The sequence below is a fragment of the Protopterus annectens genome, chromosome 3.part0 (assembly GCF_019279795.1).
Source record: "Protopterus annectens isolate FY-2018-M chromosome 3.part0, PAN1.0, whole genome shotgun sequence".
NCBI classification, from domain to species: domain Eukaryota; kingdom Metazoa; phylum Chordata; order Ceratodontiformes; family Protopteridae; genus Protopterus; species Protopterus annectens.
Window position 1 is genome coordinate 271,450,903 of NC_056731.1, and position 25,632 is coordinate 271,476,534.

Consider the following 25,632-nt stretch of genomic DNA (forward strand, 5'->3'; position numbering starts at 1 on the left):
TTGTGCAGATGTTCATTATGTCTTATAAGTGAATGAACAAAATAATGATTTTCTTTCAAAATTGATTTTGCAAAATTTCTTCTGTTTTTCAGCATGTATAAACATTTAAGAATGGAACAACACTGCACTTTCATTCATTGCACTTCAAGAATAATGTTTTTAATTCAGATGGTTTGTTGATGTCGAACTAGGCTAACTATTTACTTGGGCTTCTTTTTGGGGAAGAAGGATTTTATAATTCTGTGGTGCACTTTATGCAGTTTGCTTGGTATACAGAAGTGCTGGTTACATTTCTGAATCAGTGCACCACAGAAAACTTTCAACATTCGAGTAGTATGTTTAATGGTAAAGCAAGCTCTTCTACATATTTTGAAGCAATCATTTATTTTTTTCCTTTTAGCAAGATGGATTTGGTGACCCGTATGTAATTGTAAAGCTAATGTCTCAAGCTGATGTGGATTATTAAATGTTTTTAATAGGCAAAATTATGTCAGACTCTTGTGAAACATCTAAGAAAACAAGATACATTTAATTGGCACAATTTGCCAGTTCTCAGCAGTGGCCAGTAGATGTCACTGTGTACCAACGATAGTATTACTGATGTTTTAATAGATGATTTGCAAGTTATCTTTTGTTAGCAGACATTAGTAAGGTATTGGGACTAAATACTACTGTGAAAGGCATGATAGTCACCCTAAATGTATGTATAAGCTAATTCTTTAGTTACATTAGAAAAATTAAGTAACTTGTGAAATACTTACCTGTCATGTAGCTGTCCTTTCTTGTGAAAATAAACTTAATTTATCTTGTTGTTTGTTTCTGATATATGCCGTTTTGTTTTAGGATCAGGGCCATCAAACCGCTTCCCCTAGTAATGAGATTTTGCAAGGACGAGGCATTCCAAATGGGTATGTTAATTTCCATTTTGTTTTGTATTTGATAGTATCTGTGTGTGTGGATATGTTTCTATGCACGTGTGTGTGTGTGTGTGTGTGTGTGTGTGTGTGTGTGTGTGTGTGTGTGTGTGTGTGTGTATTACGTGTAGCATATCTGGACCTGGCCAAGGCCTTTTACTGTGTTCCTCTTGCAGACATTCGATAAACCTGTAAGTCTGAATATAGATCATTGTGTTATACTGTGGGCGGCTAACTGGTTGTCTGACAGAACCCCCTGTAGTTAAAGCGGCATGTATCACTTCTGACAGCATAAACGCTAACAGTGGTGTGCCACATGGATCAGTGTTGGGCCACCTTTGTGCATTTGTTTCTCAGACTTTTGGCCAACACCCCTGGCATATGATATCCAAGTCTGCAGATGACTATAAATTGAGAGTTGTATTATATCTTTCACTGACTTGTAATTGCTCCAACGTGGATTAGACCATGTCAACAATTGGTGCAGGCACAGTGGTCGCAAATTAAATATGAAAAATGTAGTCTAGTTAATTTTGGTAATCAAAGCGTTTACCCATACTGTATAGGTGAGACACCCCTCCATTCGGACACTTGCATAAGAGATCAAGACACTCTTGTTGATAATTCTTTTATCTTTTGACCATCATGTTACTGCAGTATTTTGGAAAGCCTTCTATATGGCTCATTTGATTTCTAAGGCCACCTCCTTTAGATCCTGCAAAGTCCTGATTCCTGTGTACTCATATTTTATCAGACCCATTATTGAATGTAATGCCCTAGTCCACGTGTATTTGTCTAAATATATATCTCATCTTGAGACATCTGAGGGATTTCTAATAAAAATGTCAGTGGCTTGAAAAAATCTTAATTATCAAGACAGACTAGAAGTCCTCTCTGTATACTCAGTTTCTGGTAGACTTCTCCTTGGGGATCTGTGTCTGGCCTTTTTGAGTTATGAAAGTACCAACCCTGTTTGACCTTCTTTACCTTCACAGAGCAAATGGTTCCTCAAATACCATGATAAAGTAACTAAATATTCTTGGGTGAGCAAACGGGTGTAACTAAGGAAATTATTTTTTGAGCTGCAATACAGGATCTGAATTGCCTAGATATATTAAGGCCTTGTTAAGTTTAATTTTGGTGGCTGCCAAAAAAAGTAATTAATGCAAAATGGATATCAAACTCTAAACCAACTGCACTTGGAGTATTAAATATTGTAACAGCGGTAAAAGAATTGGAAGTGGGATCTTTAAAAAAAAAAAAAAGGGTAGGAGCAAATTGCATGAAAAGAAATTAAAATTGTGGGTACAGTGCATGCAGCATAATGTTTTGGAGGCAGAGTGAGGTTTAAGGGAAGGCTGAAATTGATCAGTTTATGTAATGTCAAGAAGTAGGAAGCCTCGATGTATGTGAAAGCAGTTTGAATTTTTTGAAGCAGCAACGAGACTGGAAGAGTACCTGACTAGAAAACAACTTTGCTGACGTCCCATGGTTGCTGTTGACGTGGTCCTTTTCTCTTCTAGCAAATAATTCATATTAAATATACAAAAGAATATATGTAATTTATAATGTGTGCAACAGAGATATGTTAATATGGTTTGTCTTATATGTTTACCTGTGTCTTAAGTGATAATTCAATAAAGGTGTTAAAAAGTAACTAAATATTCATCAACAAATAAGGCACATGGGATATGAATCTTTCACAACAAGCATAGCCCTCACCTCAAAACACTTCTGCTTTGTGTCAAGCAAAGTAGCATCTTTGTCACCTTCAAAGTAAACCTAGATAATTCTATGGGCAGCTTCTAATTATCACCAGGACTGTCTCATTCTGTCCTCGATACTGGAATGAACTTCTAAATGCAGGGTTTCGCTAAGGGTGTATTGGTTTACAGACTAATTGCCTAGTAGTTACCTGTGAAACTGTGATTGTATTTGCTAATTGTTTCATGTAGTGCTGACAGGTTGATGCATTCTTCTTTGTATCTTTGGTACCAAATGTACTCTGTTCAGCTGCACAACTACAGTACTACTAATGTTATGCACTACATTGAATGTACCATGCCTACAGTGCATTAAAGGCAGTTTTGCTACATCCACCCAGAAATCTTAAAGCATACTGAATTTGGGAAATTTATTACTGAGATTAAGCAATTAAAACATGTAATAAAGCTTTAGTTGAGCAGATTATTGCAAAGAGATGTTTTACTTGTTCAGTATAAAACTTTTCTATTACACTTAAGCGTTTCTTTTCAGAGCTGCAAGTGATTTCTGTCCAGCCTAACAGAACAGTTGTACTTTGAGCTAATTATAACATGTAACAATGTATACCTTCTTGAATGATTGTTTATTTAGTAAATGCTGTATTTCTATTATTCCTGGGTATCCCATTTTATTAACAGTGAATGAATAAGGGCTAAGAAACCATTTGACAAAGCTGTATTTATGTATGCATGTATCTGTGTTGGTAAGTTTCACCTGAAAGGAATTAATTTTATATATCCTTTTAGGGAAAATGTGTGGAGTCCGTAATGGGCAATTTAATTATTAAAAATAATTGTTGTATTTTCTGGAAGTAAAGATAAACTGTAATATACCACATAGAGATCTTAACTTGAATGGTAATTAAGGTTATACATGGTACATCTGACATGTCACTTGGAATAATGTGCTTAGTTCTGGATATTCTACCAAAAATGTATAGAGGCTTTTTTATAGGCATTGTAAGGTTGCTAGGATGGTAAGGGGAATATCTCCAGTAACATTCAGTGACGCCCTGAGTATGGCTAAGGAGACCTGTTCTTAATGATGTCTCTTGGAACTGTGTGGAGAGGATGGGTGTGCCCATCCTGAGGGGGGATAGGATACAGAAGGTTACAGATTGCTGTGATCCATTTGATCAGCTCTCTCTCCACCATACCAGGAATACCCAGTAAGAGAGAGAGAATGGAGTCAAGACAGTAGTAGGAGCTGGCTCAGTGGTCAGAAGGCACAATGCCAGCAAGCATATAGAAAAAAAAAATAGTAAGAGGGAATGGGGGAGCCTAAAGTACAAGGAAGAATGGAGATTAATGGGTTTAAACACTGAAGTTCAAAAAGTGATGTGGATGCACCACTTTGGCATAGGTAGATAATCTATAACTTAAGATGTAATGTTGTCAGTCTCGCCTTTATTCTCACTGATGGGTCGGGTCCGATCCATCTTGGCCATTTTCCAAGCTCAAGGTCTTCAACAAAGCTTGTAGGCTCCTTCTTTACCCATGATTGTAACTCCCTAGTTTCCTCAGATCTCACTTGCCGCACAGGAAAGATGTTGGATAGCAAGCTCTGGGCTTGAGTGTTTGATATATTTTATTATTATTATACATTTCTAACCTTCTAATACTTGAATAATCTTTTTCTCTTGAGAAATACTTTATATCTAGACCCTTTAGTGAGTGAGTGTTGGTCTCTTTCTGCACTTTCTCTAAGTAGTTAGCGTCCGTGTAAATTGGAGGACATTCTGTCCCCTCTTTCCTACCTTCCCTTTTCTAATCATTTAAAAAAAAAAAATCACTCTCACATTTTAAATTTTTAATCCAAGTTAGAGGACTTTCTCCAAGTTTTCTGTATGCATGTGTGCTGTGTTCCTCTCCATCTGTCCTTTTCCTTTTGATATAGATATGTCTCAAAAGCAGGAAGGGGGGAAGCCCTTAGGCTTCAAGAAATGTGAGAAGTGTGGGAAAAAGATGCCCCTAAGCGACTCACACATTCTGTGTGTTTATTGTTTGGGGCCTCTTCATTTACAAGAGTCATGCTCCCTGTGCCATGGATTTAACCACAGAGCATTGATAGAGTGTATAAATAAGCTTATTCTAAAAAGTCTGTTTAAGATCCCGTTTTCTGAGGCTATATCGCCGGAATCTTCAAAATCTGAAAAATTGGACAAACCACAAAAGCGAGCTTCTTCAAAGCTGAAACAAAGCTCCCAAGCTGTCAGCTCCAAAGGAAATGGAGCAGACTACTCAAGTCAGATCCAAGACTTCTTCAGGGCAACAAGATCCCTCTGCCCCAAAGTCGATCTTACCCTCTGAGTTTAGATACAGGAGCTGATCGCCTTCCCTGGAATCAGTCCATTCTTGGCTCCCATCACCTTTTTTAGCCAGATCAAGGTCACCTGCCCTCTCTACCCAGTCCAGCTGGAGTCTGTCTGATGAAGATGTGGATAGACTATTGAAGACACCAGCCTTAGCCAAATTATTAATGAATACAAACCCAAAGGAAATGGATCAGACACAGTCTTCCCCCTCAGTGCCTGCTCCTCTTCCAATCCGTCTCTTGGTTTCGGAGCCGGAAGATTCCAGTATCCAGCTTGTGTCTGTATCTGGTCTAGGACCCATAGACTCCTTGGATCCAGTATCTGCCCAGAGTGTTTCTGCCCAGTCGGAGCAGGAGACCTCTGGGAGCTGACACTCCCTGGTCGGGTTCGCGGAGCTGATTCAGATCTCACTGGATCCGACCCTGCCTCTGGGTTCCTCAGGGCGGGTGAGTTTGGCTGCTACCTCAGATTCGGAGCTTCCATCTTCTGTTCCCCGGGTTCCTTTGGCTCTGACAACTCGTTTGTTGGATCTGGGGAGTTATTCGGAGCAGGAGCGGACCGCCTTTGAAGTTATGAGGAGGGTTCTGACTACCTCTCAGTCTGAGACGGTCTCCTTCGGATTTTCTTCCCAGTTCTATTCAGGTGTCAGTCTTCACACCTACCCTCTCCATAGGTCCACAGAGACAGTAGGCCTCAGGATGTCCAGCAGGGGACCCCCCCTTCTGAAACCTCCCCAGAATATCCAACTGAGAATGTCCCTTGGAAGAGGACATGCAAGAGGAGGCATCTTGACTTCCCAGAGGAGTCGCATCTGATACCGACCTCGATGAAGCAGAAGGTTCCCTGTGGTCACTCCATGAAGATGTATTCTTTGGAGACATCCTAGAAATCTTGAAGCAGAGAGGTGACTGCCAGTCCACCTCCCTTTCGGCCGATGAGTCTGTTTACCTGAAGACCTTTGGGTCTCGCCCTTCAACCTCTTGGGTGACCCCTCCTTTCAATGAGCTTGTTGACTTAATCTGTCTGAAGGCTTGGTAGACCCCAGATACCATAGAGCCTACTCCAAGGAGGCCAAATAAATATATTACAGCCCCTAAGGGCAAGAATATTTTGACAAAAGGTGTAGCAGTTGATGCCATGGCCGTGGCTGCGGCCAGTAAAAAGGAGCTTTCCGAGACCATCTCTGCTATCCATTTTCTGAATAAAGACTCCAGGACCATGGGTAGGTATGGAAAGTGCATCTTTTCATCAACTACCTTTGCTTTGCCGTCACTGAATTATCTTACCCACTTCACTAGATTGCAGCAGGACCTGCTAAAGGAACTGTCAGACTTCCTCCAAGGAGCGGTAGCTGATGCAGTGACAGATGAAGTCAATGCTCAGCTCGCAATCCTAAACTCAGTCGCGAATTCGCAATCCTAAACTCAGTCGCGAATTTTTCCATGAGGCTTATACCATATGCAGCAGATAGAACGAGTAGGGCAGCTGGTTCAGGCATCTCTCTCAGGAGACAGGCCTGGATGCACCTTTGCGATTTCTCTGAGCCCTTCAAGTCTTCCTTCATTAATGCTCCTTTTGACGGCTCTTCTCTTTTTGGGCCCAAAGTAAAAGAAATGCTCATCAGGTGTGAACAAGTAGGTAAGACCTTATCTGCTGTTGCAGTACATTTTTCCACACCTACTAGACCCTTTCGCAAAGGTTGAAGAGGTAGTGGGAAGATGTATTTCAGAAAATCTCAGAGGTCTTTCCAAGATGCACAGGGTGAAAGTTCCCCAGAGGCAGAGGTGGGAACAATAGTGGAAGATGCCACCCTTGCAATAGGGGAGGCTCACAAAATCAGGGCTCCAGAGAATCGTTCTTTGGTAGACCCTTCCAGCGCTGCTGAAGGAGTGCCCGATTGTTCGCCTCTGGAGGCAGTATGGGATCGATTATCTCTGCACCATGAAACCTGGCAAAAGATGATAAACAACAAATGGGTGGAGGACATAATATCCAGAGGATATATAATTTCTTTCTCCTTTCCCACTCAGTAAACAAGTCACTTCCAGACGTTCCACCCAGTCAGAAAGAACAAGCAACATTAGAAATCCAAAAGTTGCAAAGAAAGATTCATCAAAGAAGTCCTTGCAGACCAGAGAGGATCTGGAACTAGCTTAAGCTTCTTTTAAGAAAACAAAGGACTGGAGACCCATTTTGGACCTCAGCAATCTAAACAAGTCTGTGAAAAAGTCCAGGTTCCAGATGGTGGCACTCCAGTTGATACTTCCATTCCTGGAAAAAGACAATTGAATGTGCTGTATAGACCTTCACTATACGTACTACCACATTCTAATGGAAAGGTGATCCAGAAGGTTTGTGCACTTCTGGCTAGGAGCTAGTCACTTCCAGTTTCGAGCTCTGCCCTTTGGTCTCACTACCGCCCCCAGAGTGTTCACTAAGTGTATGGCTGTAGTGGTGGCTCACCTGAGAAGCAGAGGATTCCATGTGTTTCCATATCTGGATGACTGGCTCATAACTGCCCCGACCAGGCATCTTCTGCTACAAACCAGGGACTACACTCTACAGCTCTGTTCCTCCCTAGGGATTACCATAAATCATGAAAAATCTGCTCTAGAGCCATGTCAGTCCTTGGTATTCATAGGGGCAGAAATACACAACTATGGCAGCAAAATTTCCACAAGACAGAGTGCGCGACCTTCAACATTATGTAAGAATGCTGATCAGGAAGAAATGAGCTTCTGCCAAACTAGTTCTCCAATTACTGGGAAAAATGGCAGCTTCAATTGTTCTAATTTCTCTTACTCTTCTCCATATGAGAATGCTTCAGTTGTTACTTTCAGCATAATGGTCAATTCTAGATCTTCCAGTGATGCACAGTTATGATAACTGATTCATGCAAAAAGGATCTACAGTGGTGGATCAATTCCCCCCTGATATGTCAGGGCCATCACTTTATTCCCCTTCAACCCTAAGCCGCGGTGACCATGGACTCTTCCTAGATTGGGCGGAAGACTGTCCAAGGCATCTGGCAAGAACACGATGCACACTTTCACATAAACATCCTAGAGATGAGGGCAGTGCTTTTAGCATTGCAAGCATTTCAAGACGCACTCCCTCTAGGGACAATAGCAGTCCAGTTGGACAACATGCCTGTAGTCTAGCACATAAACAAACAAGGAGGAGCCAGATCTTACCCCTTTTGTCAAGAAGCTCTGAAGGTCTGGCAGTGGGTAACAGCTTCCAACTGCTTTCTGATTCTCAGTCAAAAGATTACAGGAAAGATCTTCCGGAAATGGGGCCAGCCTTGCTGCAATTTCTTTGCATTTTCCATCAGTGCCAAGTGTAGCAACTATTTTGCTCTGATCCCACCCATGGGGGAGTCACCAAGGGAAGCTGTTCACAATTGGCCTCCGGGACTTCTTTATGCCTTTCCTCCTATGTCCCTAATTTCTAAGTTTTTGCAGAAAGCAAATTTGTTGGGAGACTACAGTAATCCTGATTGCCCCTATTGGCCTTGTCAAATCTGGTTCCCCTTTCTTCAGCCTAATCTTCGGGATAAACCATGGATTCTGGACCCTGCTCCAGACCTCCTGAGTCACCCGTCAGGGATGGTTCACCCCAACCTGGACAATCTCAGACTAACAGCTTGCCTGCTCCACTTCCCCTGATCGCCAGGTATCCTCTCCACTCCTCTTCAGTCAAACATATTTTGCTGTCTTCCCATAAAACATCTACACAGAAACTGTACAGGAGCAAATTGGAAAAGATTTGTTACATGGGCCAACAATAATCAGTTAGACCCCTTTACTGCAGACATACAGTTTTTTCCAGAGTTTTTGGCAGAACTTTTCAATGAAGCCGCTACCGCAATCACTATTAAAGTCCAGTTGGCAGCAATTTCCACTTTTCATATAGGAGAAAATGGTTGTAGGATTATGTCACACAGATTCTGTAAAGCCTTCTTGAAAGGAACTACTATGTTAAGACCACCATATAACAATCCAACAGCCCCCTGAGATCTTAATTTCATTTTATCTAACATCACCTGCCCCCCCTTTGAACCATCAGCAACATGTGAATTAAAGTACCTCTCCTGGAAAAAAACACTTTTTAGTGGCTGTTACTTCGGCCAGAAGAGTTTCTGAATTGCTAGCATTATCTGTCAAGCCCTCATACCTAATTTTTCATAAGGACAGAGTTTCCTTACGCATGAACCCTTCTGTTCTACCAAAGGTTGTGTTGGAAAGTAACCTCAACCAATTTATAGAGTTGCCAGTTTTCTTCCCTAACTTCCAAAATAAAGGAGAATATTCACTGCATCTCCTAGATGTTCATAGACAGTTATGTTTTTACTTGCATAGGACCTCTGAGTTTAGAAAATCAGATCAACTGTTCATCTCTTATTCTGGTATTAAAAAAGGTCAACCAGTCACAAAGGTTACTTTATCGAAATGGCTTACATTATGTTCCTAGTTGGTACTAGGCTATCGGCCCTAGGGCCTATACAAGCCTAACCATAACAATTCCCTGTATATTTCTTCCCACAGTATTTACTTCCCTGGACCCCTGTCTAGCAGGGCGACTGACATGATCCCCGGGGTGAATATAGGTTCATAGGTTGGTACTAGTTGTGCCTGTAAAGGTTCATACTAGACTAACTGCCCTTGTGGGCCATTTTAAGCCTAGCCAATTACCCCCTGTGAGAATCAAACCCTGCACCTTGTGTCTGCAAGGTAAACACCTTAACCATTATGCTAGCCTCCCACCCTGTCCATCTTACATTTATAATTCAAAGAATAGCCTCTTACAGATACTATTACAGCTCATTCCACTAGGTCTGTAGCCATGTCCACAGCCTTTCAAGCTAGATTGCCATTGGATAACATTTTTGCTGCAGCAACTTGGGCATTACTTTTATTACTCATTACAAAGTGGATTTGGCCACTAGGAGTAAACCCTCTTTCGGTTTTATGGTTCTGAGGAAAATTCTCCAGCCACCCAAGAGTCAGGTTGCTTGGGATGCGGTCCCATCAGTAAGAATAAAGGTGATATTGACAACATCACACAAAAAAGTTAAGTTGTTGTCCATCTCGCCCTTTATTCTCTTAATCCTCCCTCAATACCCCTCTGGCTATACCCCTGGGAGACCAAGTAGCACAAATTCGATACTACAGAGCCATATAGCCTCAGAACTCATTGTTTTCTAATTTTTTTGAGTCATATACACATGTATACATATATATATATGTGTGTGTGTGTGTGTGTGTGTGTATGTATGTGTGTGTGTATGTATGTATATATATATATATATATATATATATATATATATATATATATATATATATATATATATATATATATATATATATATATATAAACTATTCTATAAGACTGCTGGAGGCAAACAAGATCTGAGGAAACTAGAGGGTTGCATTATGGGTACAGGAGCCCACGAGGTTTGCTGAAGACCTTGTGCTTGGAAAATTGGCGAGACAGATCCAACCCATCAGTGAGAATAAAGGGCAAGAAGGACAGCACCCATGGAATGTTATGGTAAGTGCATAACTTTTTTTTGAGGAGGTTGATGAAAGCTGGGCAAGGCAGTTTTTTTTTTCAGATTCGGACGCCGTCTCCAAAGACCTCGGGGTTGGGCGTCGAGTCCTTGTCTCTGATCGAGACTACCGTGTTGGAGCCAGTGTCGGAGTTACCACCGCCTTCAATCCTTCACTCGATGACGGCTTCGGCCCCTTCGACCCATTCTTCGAGGCCGCTTTCCGATTCCGACGTCGACCGAGTGGTACAGAAGCTAATGGAGAACTCGGCTCTGTCCAAACTGATCGAAGTTTCATCCCAGTTGGTATCGAAACTCGAGACCCTTCCTTACCCCTTCGACCAATCCTCCTCCGAGACCTGTCGAGTCGTTGGTGCCAGGAATCGAAGAGCCGATGAGTGTAGAGCCCTCTGTGCCAAAGGCTCCAGCAGTGCTATCGACACCTTTAACCTTGACACCCTCGGAACCAGCCGGGGGGGGTCTCGGAGCCGACGGTCTTTCCTAGGTTCCATGGGGAACAGTCGAACCGAACTTTCGGTTCCGACTCTTCCCCTCGGGGCCTCGGCTCAGATCAGTTTGGTTCCGTCCTCAGGGTCGGAGCCCGTTGTTCCGGTTCCAGGGAGGCTGTCGGCTTCTTCGGAACCGGTGGCATCCTCGGACCAGGGCACCGGTGCCTTCGACATCATGAGGAAGGTCTTGTCTGAACAGACACATACATCATCGACATCTTCTTCTCCTTCCCCAAAGGGTCCGTGTTCTGCTTCTGTACCTTCGGTCCCTGCTAAGCGTCGAGACCCAATGCCTCAGCAAGCCCCAGAGGGCGCCCCTACTTCCTCGGAGGTATCCCCAGAAGCCCCCTCTGAGGATGTACCGAGGAAAAGATTGTGCAAGAGGAGGCACATTGATTCCCCACAGGAATCTCTAACATCGGATACTGATTTGGATGAAGCAGAAGGGTCCCCCTCTGAAGATGTCTCCTTTGCTGACATTTTAGAAATCTTGAAACAGAGGGGAGATTGGCAATCCCTTACCCCTTCTGCAGACGAATCGGTACTGCTGAAGGCATTTGGGGCTCAACCTTCTACCTCCTGGGTGACCCCACCGTTTGACGAGCTAATGGAACTCGTAGCCCGTAGAGCTTGGGAATCACCTGATACAGTGGAACCGGTCCCCCGTAGACCTAACAAATATATCACGGCCCCTCAAGACAAGAGTTACCTTATGAAAGGAGTTCCCGTGGATACTATGGTGGTGGTGGCAGCCACTAAAAAGGAAATGTCCAAATCATCTTCCTCTGTCCATCCTCCTAGTAAGGATTCTAGGACGATGGACAGGTATGGCAAGTGCGCCTTTAGTTCTGCGACCTTCTCCATGAGATCGCTCAACTACCTTACGCGTTTACAGAGAGATCTCCTTAAGGAACTCGGAGATACTCTCCAGGGTAACACAAATGCTGCTGTCTCCGAAAAAGTGACAGCACAGCTTAACACCCTCAACTCCATAGTGAACTCGTCCATGGGGCTTATTTCATACGCAGCCGAAGGATCGAGTAGAGCGGCAGCTTCAGCGATTGCTCTGAGGAAGCAATCCTGGTTGCACCTATGCTCCTTTGTGGAATCCTTCAAGTCTTCCTTTACAAACGCCCACTTTGATGGTGCTTCCTTGTTTGGCCCCAAAGTAAAGGAGACTCTCACTAGGTGCGAGCAAGAAGGGAAGACCCTGTCTGCCGTAGGGGTCCGTTTTTCCACCCCGTCTAGACCATACCCCAAAGGGCATAGAGGCGGAAAAATGTGGTTCCGAAAGACTCAGGGATCCTTTCAGCCCACTCAGAGTGATGCCCCCTCCAGAGGCAGAGGAGGGGCAAGAAATGGAAGACGCCGCCCAGGTGGCAGAGGGTGTCTGCAAAATCAGGGTGACAGAGAGACTTTCTCTGGGAAGCCCTTCCAGCACTCCTGAGTGCAGGGTCCGGCTGTCCTACTCTGGAGGCAGTCGGGGGTCGCTTAGCTTTATACCCAGAGGCCTGGCTAAATCTCACATCAGATTCCTGGGTAAAAAGCATAGTTACCAGAGGCTACAATATTCCTTTTATTAAAACTCCACCTACCCCCAACAAGCTCCCAGATGTTCCACCCAGTCTGCGAGACCAGGCAGTCATAGAGATAAAAAGGCTGCTCGAAAACAGAGTCATCCAACCAGTCCCGGCAGATCAAATAGGATCCGGAACGTACTCAAGGTTCTTTTTAGTTCCAAAGAAAACAGGGGACTGGAGACCAATTTTGGATCTCAGCAAATTCAACACCTTCATGGAGAAGGCAAAGTTCTGGATGGTCATGCTTCAGTCGATACTTCCTTTCCTACAGGAGGGTGACTGGATGTGCTCTATAGATCTCAAGGATGCGTACTACCATATCAAGATGGCCAGAGCATCCAGAGATCATCTGCGCTTCCGGCTGGGAGCCAGTCACTTCCAGTTTCGTGCTCTGCCCTTTGGCCTCACCACAGCCCCCAGAGTGTTCACCAAATGGATAGCAGTAGTAGCGTCTCACTTGAGACAAATGGGATTATGGGCGTTTCCTTACCTAGATGACTGGCTCTTATCCGCCACCACCGAGTATCATCTTGTGCAAGCCAGGGATTTACACCATCAACCTTTGCTCCTCTCTAGGCATAACCATCAATTTTGGAAAGTCTGCACTATTGCCCTCACAGCGTATCTCATTTATAGGGGGCAGATTTAGACACTTCCCTGGCTTGAATCAATCTCCCCCCATCAAGGGTATCAGCCCTCAGAAGTCAGATTACTATCCTTCTTCAGAGCAGTAAAGTCCCTGCACAAATCTTACGAGTCCTAGGAATGATGGCAGCCGCTCTTATTGTAGCCCCCCTAGGCAGAATGCATATGAGGATTCTTCAGTGGATGCTCTTCGCTCAGTGGTCGTACCGACAGCTTCCACTGTCTCACCAGATCCTAATCACAAACTCCTGCAAACGGGATCTCCTTTGGTGGATGCACAGTCAGGATCTAACAGGCCGACTGTTCGTATTACCCAGTCCTACAGCGACTGTGACCACGGGGGGGGGGGGGCTTTTTCAGGGAAGAACAGTCCAAGGTCAATGGTCCAACTTGGAATACAATCTGCACATCAATGTCCTAGAGCTGAGGGCAGTGTTTCTAGCGTTGCAGCACTTTCACAAGTCCTTGCTTCTGGGAACAGTGACAGTTCAGACAGACAACATGTCAGTAGTCTGGTACATAAACAAACAAGGGGGAACCAGGTCTTATCCATTGTGCAGAGTGGCCCTCAGGATTTGGCAATGGGCTATGTCCACCGGACACTTTCTGATAGCAACGCACATCCCGGGAACATCCAACGTGATTGCGGACAGGTTGAGCAGAGCCATCCTGTTGCCCCACTAGTGGTCCCTCAAACCTCAAGTAGCGGAAATGATTTTCCGCAGATGGGGCCAGCCTTGCTGCGACCCATTTGCATCCCCATTGAATGCCAAATGCAGAAGCTACTTTGCCCTACTACCCCCTCCGGGGGGCGCCCCCAGGGACGCACTGGTACACGATTGGCCCCCGGGTCTCCTTTATGCTTTTCCCCCTGTTTCGTTAATCCCCAAGTTCTTGCAGAAAGCCAAACGTCTGGAAAGGACCATAATTCTGATAGCCCCATTCTGGCCTCGACAAATCTGGTTTCCCTTTCTTCAAACTCATCAGGTGGACGAACCGTGGATTCTGGACTCAGTGCCAGACCTGTTGACGCACTCGTCGGGAGTTCCCCACACATCTCTCAAGTCCCTCAAACTGACAGCTTGGCTGCTCTGCTTCCCATCTTAGCCAGGTCAAACTTTACTGTCCCCTGCAGTTCAACAGATCATTGCATCTTCCCATAAGCCATCCACGAGGAAGCTATACAATAGCAAATGGAAACGTTTCGCGTACTGGGCCTCGCAACAGGGTATAGATCCATCAGGAGCTCCAGTACACAAGATACTAGAGTTTCTTTCCACAATTTTTCAGGAAGGAGCTTCCACTTCCACGATAAAGGTACAACTGGCGGCTATATCAAATTTTCATGTTGGTCTAGGAGATAATTCTCTCATGTCCCACAGACTTTGCAAAGCCTTTGTGAAAGGTACGTTTCACCTACGTCCCCCTTTTCGTGATCCAATCGCCCCGTGGAATCTTAACCTGATGTTATCACGGCTCATGTTGCCCCCATTTGAACCAGCCGCCACAACTCTTCTCAAATTTTTATCATGGAAGACACTCTTTCTGGTTGCCATCACTTCTGCTCAGAGAGTTTCAGAGTTGCAGGCTTTGTCTGTCCCGCCCCCATACATGATTTTTCACCCAGACAGAGTAACATTGTGCACCAATCCATCCTTCCTTCCAAAGATTTGTTCAGTTCAAAATATTAATCAATCTATTGAGCTTACCCTCCTTCTTCAAAAATCACTCTAATAAGCTGGAACATTCTGACATGCATATGACTTTGCTTATTGTGAAATGTGCACAATATTGTTTGTTTAATATGTCATACAGTTAGGTGGTTATTCTCTTGTTTATTGATAACATATTATAGTGATATTTTTTCCTTTTCAGTTTTCTGATACAACTAAAGAATGCCTCATTTCTGCTTTCAGGCTTTGAGCTGAGTTCATAGTAGAATCTGCAAGATTTTATAAGTTAAATATGTTTTTTAATACCTTGTTTAATCTAGATATATTTTTATGGCTTGAGTAATTTTGAATGTTCAGTAGTAGTTTTGTATATCTTATTGATATAGTCTCACCAGGGGGTTTGTTGAATTTACCTGTATATTTATTCCTTATCAATGTGTATTCATGAATCAGGAAGTTTAATGTGATAGAATTTGTTTGAGTTGACCTGATCAGGTTTATTTAGGTCACACAAGACAATCTGTATGTGTTTTCATAAATATACCATTTATTGCTTCATAGTTTCCATTATTAAACTCTAGGAAGGACTGTTTATGTATAACTTGAGTTTGAGTTTATCATCTCTAAGCTAAAAGCATTGTTTGTATTAAGTGCAGAGGGTATAATCATGGATGAGGAGCAGAAAAATTCCAGGTAGATTTCATACTTTTGTTTCATATTGTTTTAAACTAACACATTCATTTAATATTTAGTTGTTGTGGATCAGCTTACCCATTTATTACATGAATACATGAAAATCCCCATAAGGATTGAATTTACATCTTAAAATTTACTCTGGAGTCATTGTGCTCTTTAGGGGGCATGTACGGGGTTTTATGTAATTATATTCAATGCCACTGATGTTTTCATTATTGATTGAGCAATTTCTAGTGGTGTATATGACGTGGAATATCAGCACATAAGGCATTATGCGTAACATTAGAATATCATCATATGTCAACCATTCAGAACACAGAGATAAGTTATTCAAATGTATTGTTGCATGTGGGATTGCCATTGCCTTTTATGGCAACAAGTTCCCTGAAGTGGCAGACATTTTAGACTGTTATTAACTTCTCCATGGACTATAGAGCCTCAACAGCAGAATAACAAACATTTGCTTGGGTTGGCTTGTTCAGTCTTTGGCATTGTGACACCCCTGACAATGCAGTGTACTCTCACACACTCTGCACTTTACTTAGTCATCATGAGCAGCAGGGGAAGCAATTCTGTAAACTTGAACAGCACTACAACTAGTTACTGAAAATGTAGTGTGCCATGTACATTAGAGTGCCGTATGTGATGTGCATTGTACCAGCCTAATACAGGCAACCTTATTTGCCCATATATGGTTGTCAGCTATTCTGACAGGCTTAGCTGCACATCACTTTCATGAAAAAGGCCAAAAGCATGGTCATTGCTAGAGAGCTATGCACTGAAGTACTGCTGTTGTACAGGACATTCTATGAGGGTGTGCTGTCTGACAAGTTGATGTCTGTGGTCAGTAGTCCTTTGTACAAATCTCCATTATGAAAGTGTTCATAGCATGTCTTGTAATCAACACCTAGTATTTTACCATACCTGTACAGCTGCATAAATTACTGCAGAAGCCAAGAGACTAGGCTGCCCTAGTAACTTTTTTAAATATAAGATTAAACAATATTAGCCTTACAGCCAAATGATTACTTTGCTTTGGAGCTGTATAGAGCGTTGCTGTTAAACAAGGTATGCAGTGCTTTATTCATTGAATAAACACTACTTTATTTTTACTTCTTTTTTGCAGCAAAGCTAAAAAATAAATTATAGTGTATATAATGTGTATGTAGTGCATGGAGTGCTATGATTATGTTCCAAGATCAGAACAAAAGTAAACCTGTTATGCTCTAGTGTAACAGTACTTTCAAAGGTGTGCAGCAAATGTTACATACGCCCTAAGCACTGTTACAGTCTGATATAAATGAAGGGATGTTCCTTCAGTCCCTGAATGTCTTTGCTCCTATGTCCGTGGAAGTTTACAGGTGTTAGTTTGTAAGTAGCTTATGTAAATTAAATCAGAATTTAGAAACTTTCCCTGACTTTCCTTACTTGCTGTCCTTGTGACATCACTTGCCAAGTGGTTTACCGTGTTTCAGATCCTGTCAAACAAATTGCATTTTTTGTCTTCTATAACTAATAGGGAATGGAATTGGTAAGACTCAATGCACTACATATTTATGATCGGGTCTCACCCATCATAACCAAATTTTATTGTGTGTTCTTTGCCAAAATTCATCTCTCAAGCTTCATTCTCAGGGTGAATTTCTTGACATCCATGTCTCAAACACATAATAACATGATTACGATCGGAGACTTAATCATAACCCTATGTATTATAAATACTATTGTAGTTAGTTGCGGTCTACTCTCTCAGTTGTTGTATAACCTCCTATAACATAATTCCTGTATAATCTTGTATTTAACTGTATTTTATGTTTTGTCTGTGTCGCTGTTGGGAGTAAGAGTCACTGCTGGAAAGGCCTTGTTGACTTAGCCCACCTGCCTAGTAATAAATAATACATAAATTAATAAATAACTCCATTATGGGACCATGCCTTACCAAATCATGGCCTTAGTACAGAGCATGATTAGGTCCATAGCAGGTATAACTGGTTGCTCTATTGCTATAGATATGTGTGATCTGCCAGATTTAGCTGTATTATTTTTGCCACTCGCATTGCAGACTGTGTTTTCGTGTAGATGTCTTCAGGGAATGCAAGAAAGCTAAATTGTCAAGAAATAGGAAGACTCAATGTATCTAAAAGCAATTCGGATTTTCTGAAGTAGTAAACAGGACTGGAAGAGTACCTAACTTGAGAAAGATTTTGTTGACGTCCCATGTTTGGGAACTCTGCCTCAGGTGGCATGCACTGATCTCTGAATTTGCTTGGTAGGGTTGCATGCATGAATTTGGAAAATATGGGTAGTTACTTTTTGAAGACTTACTTCTGATAACAGAATTCTTTATCGATGGGTAAACCTATCCTGCATCAAGTCTAAGACTTTTTCTGGTGTCCATTTATTTAGTTAAGAATCATCTGACCATCCATGCCCAACTAACAGTGGGCAAAACTGCATTTCAGTTTGTAGCTTGCTACAGACCACCCTCCCAAACTCAGGAACCCCACTCAGCTTTCCTGAGAATACTGGAGAATATGAAGGTCTCTCTAAACACCATCATATTGGGTGACTTCAACTACCCAAACATAGACTGGGAGCACTACTCAAGCCCCAACACCCTCACCCAATGCTTCTTAGAATTTATAAACTCAAATGCTATGGAACAACTGGTCACCACTCCCACAAGAGGGGAAAACATATTGGACCTGATCATCACCAACATGGGGACTCTATGTTCCATACCAGAGGTATACCCCTCATTGGTAAGATCTGACCATAAATTAATCTCACTGGACATCCATATCCCGTCCCCACCCCCAGCCAAGGAAACCACGGTGAAGAACTTCTCAAAAACAAACTTCACACTTCTCAAAACCGAGGTGTAATCCTTCAAAGCCCCCGGGCCAGTGGAAAATATGGCCCAAACCACAGAATCCTTTACAAACGCATTCTATGGACACCTACAGGAATGCATGGATTGTGCTATCCCAAATAAAACCAAGACTCACTCCTCCAAAGGCAGGAGACCTGTCTGGTGGACCCCAGCCATAAATAAGCTATACAACAGAAGGAGGAAGCTACTACATGATAGAGCAAAATCCCAAAAAGGGAAGGCATCTCTGATCAGTACTAACAAGAAACTACGATTCCTCATAAAATCAGCTAAGGCCAGCTTCGAAAGAAAAATTGCACAAGACACTAAAGGTAATCACAAGGCCGCCTTTAGTTATGTCAGGAACCTGGGTGGCAACTCCCAGATATGCTCTGAGTTGGTGCAAAATGACAAAAAATACACTGAACCCACAGACATTGCCAACATCCTGGCAGACAGGTTCAGTGCAAACTTCCCCCCCTTCCCCCCCCCAAAAGAGCAAATGTCTATCCAAACAGAGTGTAGCCTCCCTGACATCACAGATGCACAGGTGAGAGCTGCCCTCTCCAAAGCAAAAAACACAGCATCAATGGGACCGGATGGTGTCCCGGGCTGCGTCTTACACGAGCTCCAAGAAGAACTGAACCCTCACATAAAGTCACTGTTCAATCTCAGCCTTACCAAAGGATATTTACCCGATGAATGGTGTACAGCAACAGTGGTCCCTCTCCACAAAGGTGGTGCCACAACGGACCCCGGAAACTATCGCCCTATAAGCCTGACTAGCCTGGCCTGCAAAGCTATGGAGCATATCATCATGGAACTCAAACAAAGACATTGGGAACCTCCAAACACTGGATCCTACCCAATTCGGCTTTGTTAAAGGCAGATCTTGCCTCTTTAACCTGGTCGACTTCTTTGAAACAGTCACCAAGGCCATAGATGAAGGGAAGGTAGTCCACACAGCCTACCTGGACCTCGCAAAAGCCTTCGACACAATACCCCACTCGGGCATCATAAATAAGCTCACCAGCTTAAATATCAACCCCCATGTCACAAGATGGGCTGCAAACTGGCTCAGGGATAGAACCCACATGGTCGGAATTGCAGGTGCCATGTCAGTCTCTAAACCAGTTACAAGTGGCGTCCCACAAGGATCAGTCCTGGGAACTCTCTTGTTGGGTATATATTTCTCTGAGGTACAGGCTAACACGGGAGGACTATGGCTGACCAAGTTCGCAGATGACTGCAAACTGCGTGCCATAATCGACTCACCGACTGACACAAGCATCCTCCAAAAGGGTCTCACAGAGACGGATAACTGGTGCCAGAGCCATGGCCTAAAGCTAAATGCCAAAAAGTGCATAGTCATCCCCTTTGGGAAAAACAAAGTGCCCACAAATTACCACATAGGTGATAATCCATTAAGAACGGAAGTAGTAATTAGGGATTTGGGGACCCAAGTAGATAGCAATCTCTCCTTTGACAATCATGTTGCCAAAGTGGTTAGAAAGACCTTCTATATAGCCCACCTTATCACAAAAGGGTTCACATCTAGAGCAAGAGAGGTCATTGTGCCCCTCTACTCAGGCCCATAATTGAATACAATGCCCCATTTGGGATGTACCTTACCCGACACCTGCAGCAACTGGAAAGACCCCAAAAGTACCTCACCAAGAGGATCAAGGGACTCAAACAGCAGTTAGGCTAAAGAAACTCCAGCTCTACTCAGTTGCTTACCGCCTACTCAGAGGCGATCTGTGCCTGACGTATAAAGCCATGTCCAAACCAGAATTAATGGACATGCTCCACCTCAAGAAATCCAAATCCCTTAGAGCTACACGCTCCAGGGACTTAAACCTCAGCACAGAAATAAATAGGACATGCTGGAGGGACAGATTCATATCCCAGAGGCTCCCCTCACTCTGGAACAAAATCCCAATCCATGTTAGGCAGAGCCCCTCAATGACCCTCTTCAAGAGAAATCTTGACGAGTGGATGGGAGATCGTAGGTTTACCCCTGTGATCTCTTCTGTGTCCCTACTAGACAGAGGCACAGTAAACTAACCTTAAAAGGGCTATCTTCTGTGACCTACTATACAGAGGCACAGTCAACTAATCTAAAAGTGCAGCGAAAGCCAAACACACTCTGGCTAGGCTTATAAATGCCCTAGGGTAGAATGCCTAGTATCAACCTACGGGCCTATGAATCCAAACATAATGGATTCTAGTCAAGTCACAGCACACTGACACCCATTTGGACTCATCACAGACTAGACCAGACAGTCTTAGGAAAGAAAAAAAAGAGGAAGTTCATGGTGCTTTATTTACCAACTGACCAATACTTTTGATCTTGTATTTCACAGCACACTAGCACAGCCCCTACTTGACGTGGGTATTAGTCCAGATGCTCTACTTTGGTTATATAGCTGTCTTTCTAATTGCCATTTGTTTAAAAGTTAAGTCCTCATCTTCACTTTTAGCCAAAGTCATTCAGGGAGTTGCACAAAGCTCCTCTCCTGTTCTCCACCTGCATAAATAAATTATTATTTGATCTGTCCCACCTCCCCCTGTTTCTCTGCACTGAAGACATGGTCCTCTTCTTTTCTAACAAATAATTCACAGTCCTGCAAAAGAAATGTAGTCAGACTTCCTCTCCCTTATCAACCTGGTCAGGAATAAACACTTTTTAATTTAACTCATCCAAAATAGAAGTAATGCTTTTTGGAACCAAGCAAATGCTAAACAAAATTCCCCCACCATTATTAATCTTGAATCACAGTAACACTGCAGTAGAAAACTGTACTACTTTTAATTGTCTAGTAATATGGCCGAGTCCATCAACTTCAGAGTGTGCCTAGGCAATACTAGGAAAAAGATTTACTATTTTGGGCCAACAGAATCTCATCTTTTCTGTCCATGTCCTCCAGAATAGCAATAGGCAAACGTATTCTATTAGCTCAACTAAAATATAGATTCTTCCTAGTAGTACATGCCTCAAGAAAAAAAAAGCTCTCTCTTTCAATTTATCACCAACAGATATCTGCATGTTCATCAGACACTTCAGAAGGCAGGGATATCACTGCAAAATACTACTAAAAGCAAAAATGGCCACAAGACAAAGAGATGACCTGCTGTTACACTCTGAAGTTCAGACTTCTACACAACCACACAGTCTCTACGCTGGCAGCCTGAACTAATAATGGGGCCCTCATTCCTACTACGTTAGAAATCAGTGCCACTTGGGTCCTACTCTACAGGCCCCCAAAACTAAACTCCATTGCACAGATAATTGCTTCTCCTTGACAGGCCCTAAGAATATATCCCTGCTAATATAAGTAATATTTCTTTACCCATCATATTCCGCACTCAGACTATCCAAAAGATTCATTAAGGTGCTTACACCATCATGTTACAGGCCATGGTAAAAAGGCCCTGTTTCCTTGATGCAGTATTTTGCAATTCATAGACACTTCAGCCGCAATGTGAAAAGACCTCATTAACAGGTAATTTGCATGTCTGTGAAGCACAGTTAACTGCTATGAATTACAGATCAGCACTTCCTGGCATAGTTAACTGTAGCAGCTACATTGTGTAAATACAAGCATCCCTCCCTCTCAGTCAGTATACAGCATAAAAGCAAGACAGTAAAACACATCATGTACCCCATACTTATCCCTGTTGTCAGAATGTCCATAATATCTCCTTTTCCCTACCCAGATAATTCTCTGATGATTGCAATCAGTCATTAGTGACAAACATTCAAGTTTTACATTTGATATCCTTCAGTAAATGCATACTAGGGCAGTAGCTGTTTACAGGCTGTAGAGGTATGCCCAAAGATGTTCTTCGTGGTTCACTGTTGCAGTCATCACTTTTGGGTTATCTGCTTGCAGTAGACCTCAGTCGGCCTGATTAACAAAGTCTTGGGTCCTGCGTCGGTTGCTGTCCCTTCTTCCATGACGTCAGGTCATCAGGGGTATAAAAAATGCAGCCCAATGCCATTACATCAGTCTTTCTTGCCGTGCGGTGTCCATTGGGGAAACTTTTTCTTGCTCCTTACCGATGTCAGTAAAAGTTAATAATTGCATTACTTGTGAAAGCAAATACCTCACAAAGATTTTCATTCGTACTGTATTCCTTGCCTAGGCCCTGACCACAACGTACCTTGCTGTCGGTTTTCTCCTTTATTTAATCAAAGCACTATCCATATCTAACAAATGTTAAATAAATAAATCCATCGTCTGTATATATTTGCCTCTAAATTTTTCGATTCTCGGTTCAATTATCCAGAAATGTCGTCGGTAAGCCATCCAACTACCGGTATTCTGAACAAGCACAAAGATAAAGACAGGGACAGGCCGCCAAAGTCTAAAACTGCCGACGACGCTTCTCCTAAGCCAGTTCACCGGTACTCAGTGAGGCGCTTTCGCAGCCCCTGTTACCTGCTACTACTGTCACAGGCCTCTACTGAGACCCATTCGGAGTCTGGTATGCCGCGGGATGCTTCAACTGTGGAACCTGCGGATGTCTCTACCTTGGATGGGTCCGGAGCCGCTGTGCAGGCACTGGCTTCTGAGGGTGTATTGAGGCCTACGGACTTGCATATAGACAGACGCCTCCTTCTTCTTTAAGGCCCAAACCTCGAACCTTGCCTAGAAAACCGACGACCAGGCCGCATGCTCAGGCCTCCATGCCTAAAAAACAAATGATAAGAATGGCTGAAGACCTTGTAACTTTAATCAGGGGAAGCCAACCGTCCTCTTCTAAGAGACCTAGGACTATGAATCTTCTGACCAGGATTCTGATTCTTCTGAGTCTTCTGATAATCTGGATTTACCCTTATCTACTTATGAGGGATGTTCATCGTGCATACAGCTGCAGTAATCACAGATGGGTTTTCAGCCGTCAGGCGGTCCCTCGGTCGGCCGAATTCCAAAGTCTTACTCCGGCGTCGGTTGTCGTCGCTTACTCTTCTGACGTCAGGAAGGCCAGAGTATATAAGACACAGCCGACACCATGTTCCCCAGTCTTTTTTGCCGCGCGGTGCCCGAAGCAGAAGCAGTTCGCAAGTGCCGGTCGGCCAGCTCCTGAATTACGAAAAAAATTGGAACCGAAGTCTTCATTAAAGCTAAGTACCCCGTTGGGGAAACATTTCTTGCCTCAGACCGATGTCAGAAAAAGTTAATAATTGTATTTCTTGTGGGAAGCAAATACCGCATAAGGATTTCCATTCCCTTTGCATACCTTGTTTGGGCCCAGACCACGACGTCTCGGGCTGTCGCTTTTGTGCTACCTTCAATAAACGCACTATCAAGCATCGGGCGGAGTTCGCCCAACACTACTTTGAAGCTTTTGATTATAAAATGTCGTCGGACACTCCGAATACCGTTTTGTCCAAAAAACGCAAGGAAAAGGACCGTCACGTGAGACCCGCAGTCCCCGCCGACTCCACGCCAAAACAGGCTACACGTGGTCCGGTTCTCAGCGAGACGCCTTTGCAGTCCCTGACTACCGACGGCACTCCTTTGGCGGTGTCCTCTGTAACCGAGACCGCTGGGTCCTCGGCCCTTTCCCAGACTACACCCGAAGCCCCTGCTAATGTCGAGCCTACTAATGTGGACAGGTCCACCTCCACCCATGGTGTATTTAGGCCCTCATCTTCGTTTTCTATAAAGGCTTTTACTAAATCCAAAGCAGCCAGGCATCCCACGAGGCCTGTTGCACAGGGCCCATCTCCTGGACCCATGCCTAAGAAACAGATGCTTAAAATGGCTGAGGATTTAATTACTCTTATCAGAGGTTCTAAGCCCCCTCCTGACGAGACCCAGAGTGGAGGAAGAATCTCCCTCTTCTGATCAGGGATCCATTTTATCAGAACATTCTGATGCAGAGGAACACTCTTACTCCCCTTTTGAGGATTCTGATGCAGAACAGTCCATTCCTTCTATATCCCCTCCTGAGGATTTTTCTTTTGGGGAAACCTTGCACACTTTGAGGGAACACTTCCATTGGGAAGGCCAAGACTTTTCAGATTCCAAGAAAAGACTTAGGAAATTTCTTTGGTTACCTCAGCACGGACCTCTGGCTATACCCCCTGTTTTGGATGTACTGGATGATGTCTATTCGGAGGCTTGCCTTAACCCTGATTCTCTGCCTCCTGCACCAGTAAAACCTGATAGGTATTACAGAGTACCCAGCTCTCACCAATTTCTCTACAAAGGCCATAATGCTGACCCTGAAATCATTTCACAAGGCCCCAAGGGATTAAAGGCCTCCACTGCCAAGAATCCACTCCCTGCAGAAAGGGAATCCAGATCTCTAGAAAGGTGGGGTAAAATATACCTCAGCCACCCTAGCCATGAGGGCCTTAAACTGTCAGTTTCATATGATTAAATATCAACAAGTACCTGTTATCACAATTAAGGAACAAAATGTCTCAACCTGAACAACCAGATTGAAAAGAGTTACAGGATATGATGCATAGTGCGGAGCAAGTGGGTAAACACACCTTACAATGTGGTTATGATGCCCTAGAGGCTTCCAGTAGAGCGGCTGCGACAGGATCAGTCATTCGCAGACATGCCTGGCTTAGGGAACAAAATTTGCCTGATCATGTGAAAGCTAAACTTCTTGATGCTCCTTTACAAAAGGATGTACTATTTGGTACTAATGCTGAGGAGATACTACGGAAAATGGAAAAAAAAGCCAAATCTATGCAAACTGTCAAGGCTTTCTTACAGGTCCAACCACCACGTTTTAGCAGAAATTGGCCTTCAAAAAACTGGTCCTTTCCAGCCACTGACAAGCCCCAAAGAGGTAGATACAGACGCACAAGGGGCAGAGGGCAATCACAAGGATCATATAGAGGCAGACAATGGCAATCTCCAGCACCAAGAGGTGGTGAAGACAGTGCACAACAATACAGGAAGCAAACCCAATGACTCCCTCATTTCCATGCCAAGCAAGTCTCAGCTGGCAGCACCTTTGGGAGGGAAACTAGCATTATTTGCAAGCAATTGGCATATTGTCACAACAGACAAATGGATACTGGACATTATAAACAGAGGCTACAAATTTCAATTCCACACTCTTCCAAAAATGTGAGGCATGC

The 25,632-nt window shown here is 43.5% G+C and overlaps 1 protein-coding gene across 3 annotated transcripts in view; it reads left to right on the forward strand.

The window, feature by feature from the left end:
* AZI2 (5-azacytidine induced 2) overlaps positions 1 to 25,632 on the forward strand; it is a 1,152,833-nt gene that overhangs the window by 599,676 nt on the left and 527,525 nt on the right. For 2 of the 3 annotated variants that reach the window (XM_044064752.1, XM_044064753.1), the window contains exons 7-8: positions 844 to 908; positions 15,602 to 15,643. In XM_044064752.1, the coding sequence (XP_043920687.1) occupies positions 844 to 908; positions 15,602 to 15,643 (107 nt within the window). The remainder of the gene's footprint in view (positions 1 to 843; positions 909 to 15,601; positions 15,644 to 25,632) is intronic. The other variant, XM_044064755.1, reaches the window with a different exon arrangement.